Here is a 15488-nt window from a genome sequence, read left to right on the forward strand (position 1 = left end):
GAGAAGGGTTCAACGGCAATGAGTTGTTGTGGCAGCAGCAGCGACGGCTTTGGCCACGATCACCTCTCGATCTGGTCTTGTGGCTAAGGATTCAGCCAAGATGTAAACCTCACCCTCGCTGTATGAAATTAAAGCATCGTATGTAAAATATACAAAGCGATTTAGCACGGTTGACTACAGAAGGTGCGCGCAAGAAGTTCAACATACACGACAACCACTGTTGACTTCCCAACAACGTGGCACTCATTTTATTGATTCTGCAGGGATGACACGCAACTGAGTCAACCCCAAACCGGGAGTTGGGGGTTAACTTTGTGAACTTCCGATTGCAAACAGTTTGCTCATCTGCTGAGCCGTCTGACCTGAAACAATGCTACTTGAGCACTCCGAGTGACTGTAAAACCAGTTACTGTTGTTATTAGTCTGCGTGTTAAACAGTTCACGATACTGTAACATGATTTAATTATCCATAAAAGCTTCACTTTGTTTCAAGACTTTGCACGAGTGTCCTGCTACATCGGGGGACGCATCGCCTAGTCCTAGTGCTCGACACTTAAGTGCAGAATGAAAACACCGGAGCAATGTACCATGGTCACGCACGCTCAGGGCTTAATGGTAACCGGGTCTGTCTGGGGTAGAACTGGAACATATTTACGCACCCAGCACACCACAATCCAGCACACTGCTCGCTGTGGGCTGTGGGGTTACTGGTCACCTGCCACCTGCTCCAGTCTACCGGCAACCCTAAAAGTATCCGGTGAGAACTGAAGCCGTGGGCACACTGTACCACACCGAAAACATCAGAGGCAAACTTAGCAGAGCAGCAGTTCCTAATGCCAGCCCCGTGTGGACCAGACAATGCCCAGCACTCTAATCCCAGCTTAACCCAGAGAGACGCAGAATCCCCAAGCAGATTGACGGCGAGTCCGGCATTGAGGGGAGGGGGGCGGGGGGCAGCGAGTGAGTTGGAACGCGGTGGAGGATGGTCGTGCGCTTGCTCACCGGTTGATGGCGTGGATGGGCGGTGGCGGCGCCCCGGCGAGGCGGGCGCAGGCGTAGTAGTCCCCGATCGACTCGACGATGCTGGCGAGCATGGCACTCATCATGCCGATCACGCCGGCCGCCGTCACCGTGGGCAACCCCCACTGGCCTGCACGCACAGAGAACCCCTTCCGTGTAGCCTTAACGAACTGTAGGAGCGAGTGCTGTTAGTGAGCGGCACCTAATGAAGGCCCGAGACGAGCAAGTCGCACGCAAGGCGTGGGGGTGGTAAACACCACTCTCCCCAGTGCTGATGTTTACACACTGGACCAAGTACTCATTTAAGGCTGAGTCGACCTAGGGGAGTCACAGGACAGGTTCAGATATTAATTACCGATGTTGGTTGTGGACGGGAGCTGAACTCGGGTCGCTGGGTTTAGAACACAACGTGCGGTCACGCTACACACATCATCAGCCATGAACAATCCACACTTGGACCAAGGTACCTCCACAAAATGTCATGATTCTATAGCATAGTGCGTACGGAATCTAGAGTGTGAAGGGTACGCACAGGGATAGGGTATGCGGAACCAGGGCGCGATGGAGATGACCTCCCCGCGTGCGTCCGTGCGTGCGTGGTATCCGTATGTCGCCAGCTCGCTGGGGAATACGTTGGTCTCCGTGAGCACATAGCACAGGAGCCACGCGATCACGATCGCGATGATGATCTGCGGGGGAGGGAGGCACGGACACACGGCCCACAGGAGCGCATTCGCCACTTGCCGCAGAGGTTCACGGTTTGAATCCGGAAGGCCACCCGGGTGAATACTGCAATGCATGTTAACCGTAAATTACTACGCGCCATCTGCCTCACAGGGAACGTTAAAGATCCGGTGACGTAATTTACAAGCGTAGGACACGAGGAGGCCAGAACGGCGCGAATACCAAATGTGCCCTATTATAATTATCATTCAGGTAGTCGTGGAAACCCGCTACCGATCTACAGCTCACTCTCGATCACCCGTGGGTGGGCTATTTGGGTTGCGGAATAACCGTGCTGGCGAAGAAATCCGTGAAATGTCTTCACGCGTTCACTGCTTTATCTGCTCCCAACTCATTGAGGGTCAGCGTCCGGTGTCGCCGTGAGTATACGCGTCGGCAAGTCACCGATCACCGTGAGAAGCATGAACACAGACGACTCATTCTAAGTCTTCTCCCCCATTCTACGAAGCTATACGGTACAGACATGTATTAATCCTACTTTACTCGTGTTCTGCATTAGGTGCGTGTTGTTTTATAATCAAGAGTTGACTATAGATTTACACCACCATAAGCACTACCATGTACCCGCAAATAAAAGATAACTGATTTTTGATTCCACGCATGTACCGTTAATATATAAAAAAAAATCAATGTAACCAGATAATCATTACACCCCTGACTCACTCTTTCGAACACTCCCCACTTGGGCCTCACAGGAGCCGCGGGCGGCACTAACCGGGAACATCTTGAAGACCTGCACCCTGTAGACGGTCCACCCCTTGCCACGCTTGTAGCCCAGCAGCGGCAGGTGCACGTTACGGAAGTACTGGGAGAAGAGGATCACCAGCACGATGGTCCTGACAGACGCGCGCATGCAGCACCCAAGTCACGCGACGCACACAGGAAAACGCACCGCAAGTTAAGATAACATAGATTTGTATTTGATGGAGTGCTCTTCACACATGGGTGTTGTCTAGCAGCGCTTTAGACACGATCAGTGACTTAGGTCACCTCTCATGTGACATTTGAAAGGGCACCCCCAGTGGCAGCTCTCCCCGTGTGGCACCAGGTGACTCAGCACGTGACTTGTGAATGGGCATTAGTCTGCCAGTTGGGGACAACGATTATGTGAGCAACCCCAATTGAGTAATTTGCGGGTAATTTTTTCGAATTGGTAAAAATTTGGACCAAGACGCCGACACACAATACCCTACTCGTTTAGAATTTCGTCCAGGTTTTTTACCGTCGAGTGTCCAGCAGATGGCGTGCGGAATTTACAAGTTAACACACACCGCAGTATTAACCAGGAAGGCCTGCCGGAATCGAACCTCAACGTCTGCAAAACCGCCGGGCCAATATGACGTTACACACTGAAAGTAAACGTAACTTAGACAGTGGCCCTCCAAGGGGCAGGGCACGGGAGGCAGGCACAGGCGGCACGCACCGCGGGGCGGTCATCACCGGCGGCGACTCACAGCATGGCGATGCCCCAGTGCTTGCCGGCACGCTCCCCGGCTGCCGGGAATACGGAGAGGCCGATGAGCGACACGGTGGGAGCCACAGTCAGCGGGCCGATGTAGGCGAGCAGCACGCCCGGGACCCCCAGCAGCCCGATCACCACCTCCACCAGGCACGACACGATGATGGCGCCCTGGATCTTCCGAACGCAACCGAGACACCACCACAAAATCGTCATCACCATCGCCGGTACTGCCACCGAGACACAGACCCAATCAGCCCTTCCTTTTGACTACAAACAGAAAGAACAGAGGTAGAGTCACAGCACATACAGAGGCCAGAGAGGTAGTGCCCTCTCAACGTGCTGTGAAGGGCCACTGCCCAAAGCATCACCTCTTCTATACTTTTTACTGATGAGCTCTAATAAGTTTTAGCGTTTCTTTGGCGAACAGTAATGTGCATGTTCAAGTGCAGCTTCCTGCTAAGGGCCTTGGAGAGTCCTCCGTTGGGCCCTCACTCAGGGACCGCTTCTCCCAACCTGCTGAAAAAAAACGATCACCTACTGTGTTCTGGGCCATCCAACACGAGTTCAAAACTCCATTAGTAACACAAATGCAGGACAGACCCTCCTAGCCTGTCCTGCGTTCATCATGGAAGAACAAGGAGTGATCGACTGCAATTGATCTGACAAGTTGAGAAGGGCTGAGCCTTGTGCCTTAAAGGGTGACGGTCAAGAGCTTGGCAGATGTTGCAGGTGTGAGGCTGGCCAGGAGATGGCAGGAAAGCACTGGGCTCAGTTCACACAATAATTTAATTGACAGTATTTATGTATTAAATCCACCTGTGCGGAGCATTGAGTGTCACCCCCTTATATTGAGAATATGTAGATTATGTTGCTGCTAGTAATGTCCAAATGATAAGCCACTTTGTTGAGCGATCACTTGTGTGGCCAGGTCGCTTCGGAAAAGTAAGCTAATACCTCGGTCGGCTGTGCTTAGTCAGATGGGGATGTATGAAAAATAATAATCGGTTTTACCCTTTCTGGCAATAAAACAGGTGCTAAGATGTTGAAACACCAACTAGAGACCTTTTTCAAGGAATCATGTCTGCATTAATCACACGTACTGGTGGTGAACATGCAAACAAAAAATGCTCTGATAATATATCGATTGTCCTTGAAACTGATTGGTCTACACCAGAGACAACATTCTTTAGGGCCTAGTCTCACCAGTGTAGACCAGAGAAGGCCAAAGGGCGAATACTACACAGAAAAGGCACGCATCAGTGCATTTATAGCTGGCCCAGTAATGTTTCATAACAGAAGCAAGCAAGCAGTCGCGTTTGACCATCGCCTGTTGTGCAACACGCCTACAGTCTAACAAAGGTGTGCGTGGGGAAAGTCGTATATTTTATTTTGGCTCAGCGCTTAAAACATTCCAAAAAAAATCCTCCCATTTTTATTGAACGTTGGCACCATGGTAACTCTCGTGCCTCATAGCAATAAGCACCTGGCTTCCATTCACATATACGGCGCTTTTCTCTGCGGAGTTGATCGTTTCTCCTCCCGTTCCGTATGGGTTTCCTCGGGGTTCTCCAGTTTCCTCCAATAGGAACCCCCCCCCCCTCCATAGAATGTAACCTGTATTGGCCAAACATCCCCATGCTGAAAGATTACTCAAATGGGATTTACACAGGAGCAGCTGCGTCCCCCCTGCCCCCCTTTCTACAAAACACGGCAGTACTCTTCTGAATAACGGTCTTCCTGGGTAAACAAGAGCAATACAAAAATTGATGAAATTTAATTTAAAATATTGTGAAAAGGGGTCAATAGGGTGCAGGCTTGCGAGCAATAGCCCACGGAAGTCATTGCGGTCAATAAAAGCTTGAGAGCCAGACCAGCTGCCCGAGGCTCTTCACAGTGGGGCCCCTTCTCACCATTCCGCCAAACTTTTAAAAGATCAACCACCTTCTGCAGGTGTGTTATTTCAGAAAGGTTCACTCCCTTAGTAAAAGCCTGTGTCTGGAGAGCGAATGTCATTACTGATGTAGGTCTGGTTCGGAACGTAAACCTCTTAATGCAGGTGGCTCAGACTGGCAAACTAAAATCTCATGCGGTCGAAATCCGGACTTAAACCCAGGCTTCTCAGCATTGCTGGCTCAGTACTCCGACCTTTGAGCCACTCGGCCACATATTATTGCTTAACTGCACAGAAAATATCTTCACAATGTATTTTTAGGCTTGTTGTTTTCATAACCGGTTTACTGTGTCACTGTCCTCAAGTAAACTAATGTCTTCTGTCAAAAACTTCTGTTCTCAATGGGCCCTTACCTGGTTGTAAACATTTACAACCGCTCAATATTATTTTACGTTAACGATTTTGTCAAACCTGTAGAATTCAAGGTAGAATTAAAATGGTTTGATTTTCATTAATGTACATGGGCTTACTCATCGAATAAATATCTATGTTCACAAATATAAATGAATTAATGCATCACAAAACCCTAATGACACCCACGGTGACACTCAACACCAACGAGGCACGACCGCCTCGGGCAGTGGCAGGCCTGTCCCGGCCTGCTCGCCCTGTCCCGGCCTTCTCGCCCTGCCCCGGCCTTCTCGCCCTGTCCCGGCCTGCTCGCCCTGTCCCGGCCGCGCGTCCCGGTGAGGAGGTCAGGACGGGACCGGCCGGTGTGGTCGTACCTCGCGCATGCGCGGATGCCAAATCTCGGACGTGTCCAGCGGCTGCGTGGTGCTGTTCGCAAACATGGCGTCTGGGAGGAGAGACAGACGAGCAGAAGGGCGGCGCGTTAACGCGGCTCACGCGCAGGTGGGGAACGTGAACCAGGAGCCAGTTGTTACACTCCACACAGATGTGTTATGAAAAAACGTCGTCTTTCTAACGTCGTTGGAAATGAGAAGGCCATTCTGTGCCGGCGCCAAGGTCTAGAAAACATGACACCACAAATTGCTCAACTGGGATTACACACAACACTCGTCGTCACCCCCAACCAGCGGACTAAGTGCGAACTTGCAGACTGTGTGCCGAGTCGCCTTGTGCCGCAAAAAGACAGCTGCCATTGGAGGTGCCCTTTCAAATGTGTTGAGGTGCGATGCAAGCCACTTATTACTTGCCAATAGATCTCAAATGATGAGATGAAGGATCACCTGGTGGCCAGGATATAGCAGTACAGCAAGTGGGTTCATGAACCCATCTATGTGGAAGCTTGGGCGTTATCTCCCTCCTATAATCGGGTGGAGTTGCTCCGGGTTTTCTCGTTTCTTCTCACAAGTAGCCAAACTCCCATTCACGGAATTGGCCTAGCATCCTAATGTAGCAGGACCCTCCTGAGACAAGAGTCTTGAGACTCGTGGATATCCAATAAATGACTGTCTTGACGCAAGTGAGGAGCGGTGTGACCGGTGCTCCCGTGTCCTGTGTGCAAGGCAAGGAGCTGTGCGTGCGTGGGGCACCTGTGTCCGGACACTTCCACTTGTCCAGCGAGAGGATCGCCTGCGCTGGCGCCAAGAAGGCGAAGGCGCTCGCCTGGAACAGCGGCAGCCTGCGCAGCGAGCGGCAGCACACGCGAGTGAGCGACGCAGCCCTCCTCCCCAACCCAGCTCTCCCCTTGCCACAACCCGTGTTCTCCCTTGCCACGTCAGCATGGTTGGGACCTTGTCCTCACCGCGGAACGAATCGGGCTGTCAAACACGCTAGTGGAGAGCTACGCTGGTGGATAATGCTGCAAGTGGCTTGTAATGTGCAGCACTGTCGAGGCAGCGAGGGTTGGTGGTGCACAGACTCTCGGATTGCTAGGGTGTTATGACAGTACAGCAAGTGGGTTACTTACCATCAATATGAGGATTTACTGTTACCCCTTCCCCTCACATGTGTGGGTTTTCCTCTGGGTACTCTGGTTTCCTTCCACAAGTGTAAACACTCGGAAATGGAGTTGCCCAAACATCTCGATATAGGACCTCAGAGCTTGGGCAATCGTTGGTAGCACCGGTTCTGGCGCCCTTCACACTTATCTGTGCTTCCCCACGCCTCTGAGTCGAACAAAAACCGTGTGCATTCATCATTATGAACAAACCCCATGATAATATAATTCCACTCGCCTTACTGAGCACGCTCCAATTTGCAATGCAGTGTTGTTGCTAAAGTATAGTATATTGCCCTCTTGCACCTGCTTAGTGGGAACACGTGGGGCTCCCGACCACGAGGCCGCGTGCCTTTGCTTTGTGCCAGTTTAACGGAAGCTCATTCCTGAGCTTCCGTTTATGCCAGTTTCCTCTTTTTCTCTCCAATTTTTAGGGCTGCCCAGAAAAACCTCGTTATGTTAGGGACACGTTATATCTGCTCGCGGTATTGCGAGGACACCCGACAATACACCGCACTGGAGGAAGAGCATCTACCAGCCACCGCACCACTATTACTCGTGGAATTACTCCAATTTGGCCGCCTAGCAGCGTGGCCTAGTTATCCCTGACACCCAACGCTCGCTGAGCCAAGAGCTGAGAAAGTAATACGCTTTGCAGCACAAAGGTACATTTAATAGCAAGGGATTAGGTCAGGGCTTTCACAGGGATTATCCGCTGGGGTACCTTACATCCAGAGCACACTTCTTGGGCACCCAGAAAAGAAGACAACGGGCCGCACTGCGCAACTCTCGACCGGGGACGCACGAGCAGCATCATGTATGTGAGGTCGCCGACATTGAGCCACTCTAAATTGCGAGTCGCCGTGGCTCCTGAGCGTCGCTATCGATTACCAGGGCCGCCGCGAACGTCGGTGGCGAGTGACATCTGAACCGGTCCAGCGCCTTTCACCCCCCCCCCCCCCTCGTAACAACCCCCATGGCTGACACGGTGCGAGGAGTTTGGATTTCCTATTGCACAGCTATCCATGCTCTCAACTCCCTGCCCTTGTTCAAGTCCAAGCTCAGGACAGTTTCCTCTGTTCGCTGCATCTCTATAAAATGAAAATGATTTTCTTTCTGTGCAGCATCCTGAGGTGCAGCCTCGTTTAGAAGCTATATGAATGCAAGTGTACTGTCATGTATTTTAAACGCAGTTTCTGAGCACATATGAGGACGGTTAAGAAGGGCTTGAGAAAACTAGACAATGGGAGGGAATTCCAAAGTTTTTCAGTCCGAGGAAAGAAAGAAAGGAAGAGAGAGAGAAGTGTTATGACCTGCAGTGTGGTGGATTGAGTGGCTGAGTGAGTGGCTGAGTGAGTGGGAGAGCGAGTGGGTAGTCGAGTCAGTGTGTTGCTGTAACACATGCAGTGTGGTGAATGGAGTGGCTGAGTGAGTGGGCGAGCGAGTGGGTGGTCGAGTCAGTGTGTTGCTGTAACACATGCAGTGTGGTGAATGGAGTGGCTGAGTGAGTGGGCGAGCGAGTGGGTGGTCGAGTCAGTGTGTTGCTGTAACACATGCAGTGTGGTGAATGGAGTGGTTGAGTGAGTGGGCGAGCGAGTGGGTGGTCGAGTCAGTGTGTTGCTGTAACACATGCAGTGTGGTGAATGGAGTGGCTGAGTGAGTGGGCGAGCGAGTGGATGGTCAAGTCAGTGTGTTGCTGTAACACATGCAGTGTGGTGGATGGAGTGGCTGAGTGAGTGGGCGAGCGAGTGGGTGGTCGAGTCAGTGTGTTGCTGTAACACATGCAGTGTGGTGAATGGAGTGGCTGAGTGAGTGGGCGAGCGAGTGGGTGGTCGAGTCAGTGTGTTGCTGTAACACATGCAGTGTGGTGGATGGAGTGGCTGAGTGAGTGGGCGAGCGAGTGGGTGGTCAAGTCAGTGTGTTGCTGTAACACATGCAGTGTGGTGGATGGAGTGGTTGAGTGAGTGGGCGAGCGAGTGGGTGGTCGAGTCAGTGTGTTGCTGTAACACATGCAGTGTGGTGAATGGAGTGGCTGAGTGAGTGGGCGAGCGAGTGGGTGGCAGAGTCAGTGTGTTGCTGTAACACATGCAGTGTGGTGAATGGAGTGGCTGAGTGAGTGGGCGAGCGAGTGGGTGGTCGAGTCAGTGTGTTGCTGTAACACATGCAGTGTGGTGGATTGAGTGGCTGAGTGAGTGGGCGAGCGAGTGGGTGGTCGAGTCAGTGTGTTGCTGTAACACATGCAGTGTGGTGGATTGAGTGGCTGAGTGAGTGGGCGAGCGAGTGGGTGGTCGAGTCAGTGTGTTGCTGTAACACATGCAGTGTGGTGAATGGAGTGGCTGAGTGAGTGGGCGAGCGAGTGGGTGGCAGTCAGTGTGTTGCTGTAACACATGCAGTGTGGTGGATTGAGTGGCTGAGTGAGTGGGCGAGCGAGTGGGTGGTCGAGTCAGTGTGTTGCTGTAACACATGCAGTGTGGTGGATTGAGTGGCTGAGTGAGTGGGCGAGCGAGTGGGTGGTCGAGTCAGTGTGTTGCTGTAACACATGCAGTGTGGTGAATGGAGTGGCTGAGTGAGTGGGCGAGCGAGTGGGTGGTCGAGTCAGTGTGTTGCTGTAACACATGCAGTGTGGTGGATGGAGTGGCTGAGTGAGTGGGCGAGCGAGTGGGTGGTCGAGTCAGTGTGTTGCTGTAACACATGCAGTGTGGTGGATGGAGTGGTTGAGTGAGTGGGCGAGCGAGTGGGTGGTCGAGTCAGTGTGTTGCTGTAACACATGCAGTGTGGTGAATGGAGTGGCTGAGTGAGTGGGCGAGCGAGTGGGTGGTCGAGTCAGTGTGTTGCTGTAACACATGCAGTGTGGTGGATGGAGTGGCTGAGTGAGTGGGCGAGCGAGTGGGTGGTCGAGTCAGTGTGTTGCTGTAACACATGCAGTGTGGTGGATGGAGTGGTTGAGTGAGTGGGCGAGCAAGTGGGTGGTCGAGTCAGTGTGTTGCTGTAACACATGCAGTGTGGTGGATTGAGTGGCTGAGTGAGTGGGCGAGCGAGTGGGTGGCAGAGTCAGTGTGTTGCTGTAACACATGCAGTGTGGTGAATGCAGTGGCTGAGTGAGTGGGCGAGCGAGTGGGTGGCAGTCAGTGTGTTGCTGTAACACATGCAGTGTGGTGGATTGAGTGGCTGAGTGAGTGGGCGAGCGAGTGGGTGGTCGAGTCAGTGTGTTGCTGTAACACATGCAGTGTGGTGAATGGAGTGGCTGAGTGAGTGGGCGAGCGAGTGGGTGGTCGAGTCAGTGTGTTGCTGCAACACATGCAGTGTGGTGGATGGAGTGGTTGAGTGAGTGGGCGAGCGAGTGGGTGGCTGAGTCAGTGTGTTGCTGTAACACATGCAGTGTGGTGAATGGAGTGGCTGAGTGAGTGGGCGAGCGAGTGGGTGGCAGTCAGTGTGTTGCTGTAACACATGCAGTGTGGTGGATTGAGTGGCTGAGTGAGTGGGCGAGCGAGTGGGTGGCAGAGTCAGTGTGTTGCTGTAACACATGCAGTGTGGTGAATGGAGTGGCTGAGTGAGTGGGCGAGCGAGTGGGTGGCAGTCAGTGTGTTGCTGTAACACATGCAGTGTGGTGGATTGAGTGGCTGAGTGAGTGGGCGAGCGAGTGGGTGGCAGAGTCAGTGTGTTGCTGTAACACATACAGTGTGGTGAATGGAGTGGCTGAGTGAGCGGGCGAGCGAGTGGGTGGTCGAGTCAGTGTGTTGCTGTAACACATGCAGTGTGGTGGATGGAGTGGTTGAGTGAGTGGGCGAGCGAGTGGGTGGCAGAGTCAGTGTGTTGCTGTAACACATGCAGTGTGGTGGCTGAACACAGCATAGACGAGATGAAACAATCCAGGAGAGCGAGTCCTACGTTGCACTGTATCACAGAGGGGTTGCAACGAACCACAGAGGAGGGCCTGGCGGGCGGGCGGGAGGGGGGGGCGGCGACAGTAAAGAAGGACCGGGTTTAGACGTCTCTCACCGGCATCCGAAGACGGTCTGCAGCGTGGTGGTGATGCCCACGCAGAAGAAGATGGTGCCAATGAGCTGGCTGATGGCGTACTGGTCGAAGCCCACGCACAGCGCGTCGGCCAGCAAGAACGGCACCGCGATGGTGCCGCTGAAGCAGGTAAGGTAGTGCTGGTGGAGGAGGGGGCGAGGAGGAGACGGCGTCGTCAACCAGGGTGCGTACCGGTGGCTCGAGGGACGCACGCACGTTTTCGAAGGGTTCATGGAATCGCGAGTTGTACTTTGGGGCGGTGACGTGGCCCGGCAGGAGCACGTTCGGCCACTCGCTGCAGAGGTTTGCCATTCGAATCCAGTGAGCAGTCCCCTGGTTATTAACGCGAATAGCTTCACCGTAGCAATATGGGCCTCGGTTTCGCAGTGGATGTTAAAGATCTCCCAATGTCATTCGAAACAAGCAATGGTCGCCGCTCTCCAGACTCGGGGATGGTAAGGGGGGGGGGGGCCTCTCGCTTGGGAGCTTTGACAAGAGGGGACCCCTCGGGGTTGGCGCCGGAGGGTGGATGCCGCCACCACGCGCCATTACAGCCTGCGCTCCTACACTTGAATTGACCCCGACTTAAAAATCCTGAGAGTGCTGTTGTCTGCCTTTCTGAGCCTCGGGCATCAACAATGAACCCTCACGAGCCGAGGAAGTGCTTTAGTCCGCTCTCTGCCGTCTCGGCAAACGCTCGCGACAGCTGACGGTCGTGGGTGGCTGCACGGGCGCAGGGAAGAGGCGGTACCTGGAAGCCGAGGAGGATGCACAGGTACCACGGCGGCACATCCTCGATCGTGTAAATCATGTCGTAGGGGCGGCGCTGCGGGGTGGCCGACTCCGGTGCGTGCGGCTCCAGTCCCAACAGCGAGCGCTGCCGGCCACACCGTGCCATCACCATCACCACGACAACCGCAACACACACAGTTACCATCACGGTTTAACTCGAATCGCTGGGTTTGCAGCACAGTGTGCCAACCACCGTGCCACCACTCCCCACATACACACACACGTGCGCGCATTCATTCCCAATCACAATCATCATCCTCATCAACCATGAACACTGTTAGACACACACAGCCTCACCCTGGCTTCTCCATTTTGCTTATTGATAGTTCCCACCAACACGGACACTTCCTCCTCCTCCTCTGTGCCTGGCACGGACCCGTTCGTGAGCACCTGTGACACAGCAAGGGATCACACACACAAGTTAGGCGCCTATGCCCCGCCCGCATAGAAGATAGTTTATCCCGACACAGAGGAGGTCTTCAAAATCACGTGGTCAGAGACAGCGCTGGTTTTTGGGGAACCCCTAAACATTGGATAAAAAAAGATCAGCAGTGCCACCCCTCTTGCATGCTCTGGCCTTCTCCTCCAAGATGTCAAAGTTTGTCTGAGACAGCCGAGGTTTCGTGGACGTCTCTCTGACCACCGTCTCATCCGCAGCCCTTCTGACGGCGTCTCAGATATGGCGCTCTCCAAACTTGTCCAGGATTGTGCCGACATCTCCCCGGTGTTTCTCAAGTTGTGGCGAGTATCTCCGGGAGTTGGGAGGAGGGGGGCTCTTTAAATAACCTTGCTCAAAATCACGTCTCTTATACCTTTGATAGTACTCATCCCTAAGAGGCTTTTGGGGTTAGATCGCGTAATTATAAATTCGTTGTAAAACCCGCCAACACCCGACACAGCCAATTAGTAAGGTTTGTCACGTAAACAGAACGTGCCAATTCGTGACTGGTTCAGCACACCGCTTGTGTGTTGGAGAGTGAACCCACAACATTCACAGTTCGAGTACCGTGACGTTTCGCCGCAAATTACAACCAGCCTCATCAGGGGACAGCCTCATCAGTTCTGGTGAAATCCTCCTGTTTCGGCCTTAAATGGAGGGATACATTTGATGTCGTCACTTGTGAGCCAATCAGGTGCGAAGACCAGAGGGGGGAGGGGGTGCATGTGTTCATATAAAGTACAATGGATATCCATGACCGGTTGGGTTGTTTTCATAGGGTGGTGGCGTGTTTAACGACACATTTTTACTTACGCAATCTAACCCAAAAACCTCTATTATGGATATTGGTCATGAAAGCCTACGTGTTAAACTTTTATAGTGCTGTTTGTGGCTGACCGCTTGATGTGTTGAGCCCTTTTGCCTGTATAGAGACCGAGTTAGGTTCCAGGTCTGTTCATAAGTCGATTTGTTTGTAAGTCCAACTTTACTCAGGTCGATTCCAAACATGTTGTGCGGCATGTACACTAGCTGGCTTTCAAAGTTGTATGACGTTCTGCAGATGTAGATGCCACCACCGCCATCTCTTGCGCGGTGGTTGACTCTCGGTCCGAAACAGGCAACTGGACATACGGACAAGTTCGTTCACGTCTCTGAAAATCCGTAAGTTGAATATTTGTAAGTATAAGAGTCCCTGTACGTAGCAACTATGTTTCAACTTAATAAAGAACTGACCGTACACAAACGTCACACAAGCCGCAGCACACCGACGTGCCATTCAATTTTGCCGTGCAAAATAAGGCGCGGCAAAAACTTGGCAAAATCTTACAACAGGATTCATTTGACTGCTCCAATTTATGAATGGCAACCTAGTGAACATATTATTTGTGCCAAACATTACTTCCCTTCAGAACATTGCCGCAGGCTGTTCTTTGAAATTAATATGAATCTGACATTACTCCAAACATGGAACGCATGCAAAATGTATGGCCATCATTATATTTCACCCGCTCTCATGGCAATAAAAAAAAAACCCATGCCAGATGATTGTTTGTTCTCATGTTGTGCCCTTGCCCGGTCTCACGCTGCCATGATGTCATCCCGTACACAGCTCCATGTGACAAACACACCGCGTGCCTTGCAGAGCACAAACAGCTCGCAACATGTCGCGTGTTCGTTACCCGTGGCCAATTCTTCGGTTTTCTTTTGAAGCCACAACTATTTACGACTTGTACGCACAAACACACACGCGGATAGATCTCTCAACGTGCCGATGTCACCCGCACTCCGCCCCATTTCATCAGATCTCAGAAGCTAAGCAGGTCTGAGCCTGGATAATGCTCGGACGGGTGACCATCTTGCAGAAAACTGGTGATGGAGGTCGTGGGCAACATACGGCAGCAGAAAATAATGCATGTTGTTGTACTGTAATTCTATGTCCTCTAGTCTATGATAACCATCTTTACCAAAACGCACTGACCCATGTCGTGAAGTATGGTCAAATAACCCCACATATGAAGACGTGTGTAACATAGTGTCATAATTAGGGCTACTACTATTCCGTCAGGGTAATTCAGTAAATATACAGAAAGTCACGGAATCAGAAGTAGTACCCGACTAAAACATTATATTATATTTGTAGATATATTTAAAAAAAGCTCAAACAACCATTTTGAAATCTAACGTATCTTATTTCTATGGCCAATGCCAAGATTTTACGCGGCATTGTATTCAAATTCCAAATTTTCGTGGCCACTGTGATCCCGGTTATGATACAGCGAGATCTGTGCCAGTGTGGCAGGGCTGGGAGAAGGCCAAAGATCCCTTATCATTATTAATAATAATGTAAATTCAAATTGTAACACGGCGCACAATGTACGAACCACAGACAAGCAAGAAGGCAGCCATGCAATGAGCCAGCATCAACAACCGTCCAAGCTCTGCACTCCTCCATATATTGAGGTGTTCGCCGCCAATTAATGAGCGTTTAACATGTCAGAGGAAACCAGAGTACCCAGAAAAAACCCACGCATGCGAGGGGAAAAACACTATCCCAATCAGACGGAACAGATGGAAGCACACATTTTTGCTGTCATTGCCTTCTCCGCGGCGTTGGATCACGAGCGTGCGCCGCCACCTCCCTGGGGTTTTATGAACTGAAACATCACCTTATGGGACGTCAACTGTGGTGTCTCAGTGCACACTTCTCACCGCGTATCCCTCTGCTCATGCCCCAAACCCCTGGAATTCCCTCGCTTCATTAGACGTCCCCGTTTCCTCTCCCAGCTCAATTGCAACCGGACGCGGAGCTGTCGATTCTTTGCGAAAGCTTCCCTTGCAGATGTATTTGACGTCATAGACCCTTTGTCTGTTAACGTACGAGGGCAATAATTACCCTGAACCGAATATGATGCTCTCATTTACTTTTACTATGAATGTTTTTTTTTAAAGAATCATTCGTAGAAGCCAGCTTTAATGAACAAACTTATTTTTGTTCGTAAAAAAAAACTTTTTATTATTAATTTGTCATGCCGTTGTTCTACGTCCGATTTTTCGTCACTTAATTTTTGTACTTCGTTTTTATTTACACTTATGTCATTTTGGTGACGAAGGTCACATTTGCAAATGAGACTCACCCTGCTCTGTTGAGGTCACACAGGGT

At 51.7% G+C, this 15488-nt stretch overlaps 1 protein-coding gene across 5 annotated transcripts in view; it reads right to left on the reverse strand.

Moving 5' to 3' along the window:
* The window catches only part of LOC133354509 (solute carrier family 23 member 1-like), a 56662-nt gene that overhangs the window by 13751 nt on the left and 27423 nt on the right, over window positions 1-15488 (reverse strand). For all 5 annotated transcript variants that reach the window (XM_061571397.1, XM_061571398.1, XM_061571402.1 and 2 more), the window contains exons 4-12: window positions 12187-12279; window positions 11849-11974; window positions 11080-11237; window positions 6674-6762; window positions 5903-5973; window positions 3219-3400; window positions 2480-2600; window positions 1553-1709; window positions 1003-1150 (exon numbers count right to left, since the gene is read on the reverse strand). In XM_061571397.1, coding sequence (XP_061427381.1) covers window positions 1003-1150; window positions 1553-1709; window positions 2480-2600; window positions 3219-3400; window positions 5903-5973; window positions 6674-6762; window positions 11080-11237; window positions 11849-11974; window positions 12187-12279 — 1145 coding nt within the window. The remainder of the gene's footprint in view (window positions 1-1002; window positions 1151-1552; window positions 1710-2479; window positions 2601-3218; window positions 3401-5902; window positions 5974-6673; window positions 6763-11079; window positions 11238-11848; window positions 11975-12186; window positions 12280-15488) is intronic.

The sequence above is a fragment of the Lethenteron reissneri genome, chromosome 47 (genome assembly GCF_015708825.2).
Source record: "Lethenteron reissneri isolate LAM-NWPU_2019-01 chromosome 47, ASM1570882v1, whole genome shotgun sequence".
In the NCBI taxonomy this organism is placed as follows: Eukaryota; Metazoa; Chordata; class Hyperoartia; order Petromyzontiformes; family Petromyzontidae; genus Lethenteron; species Lethenteron reissneri.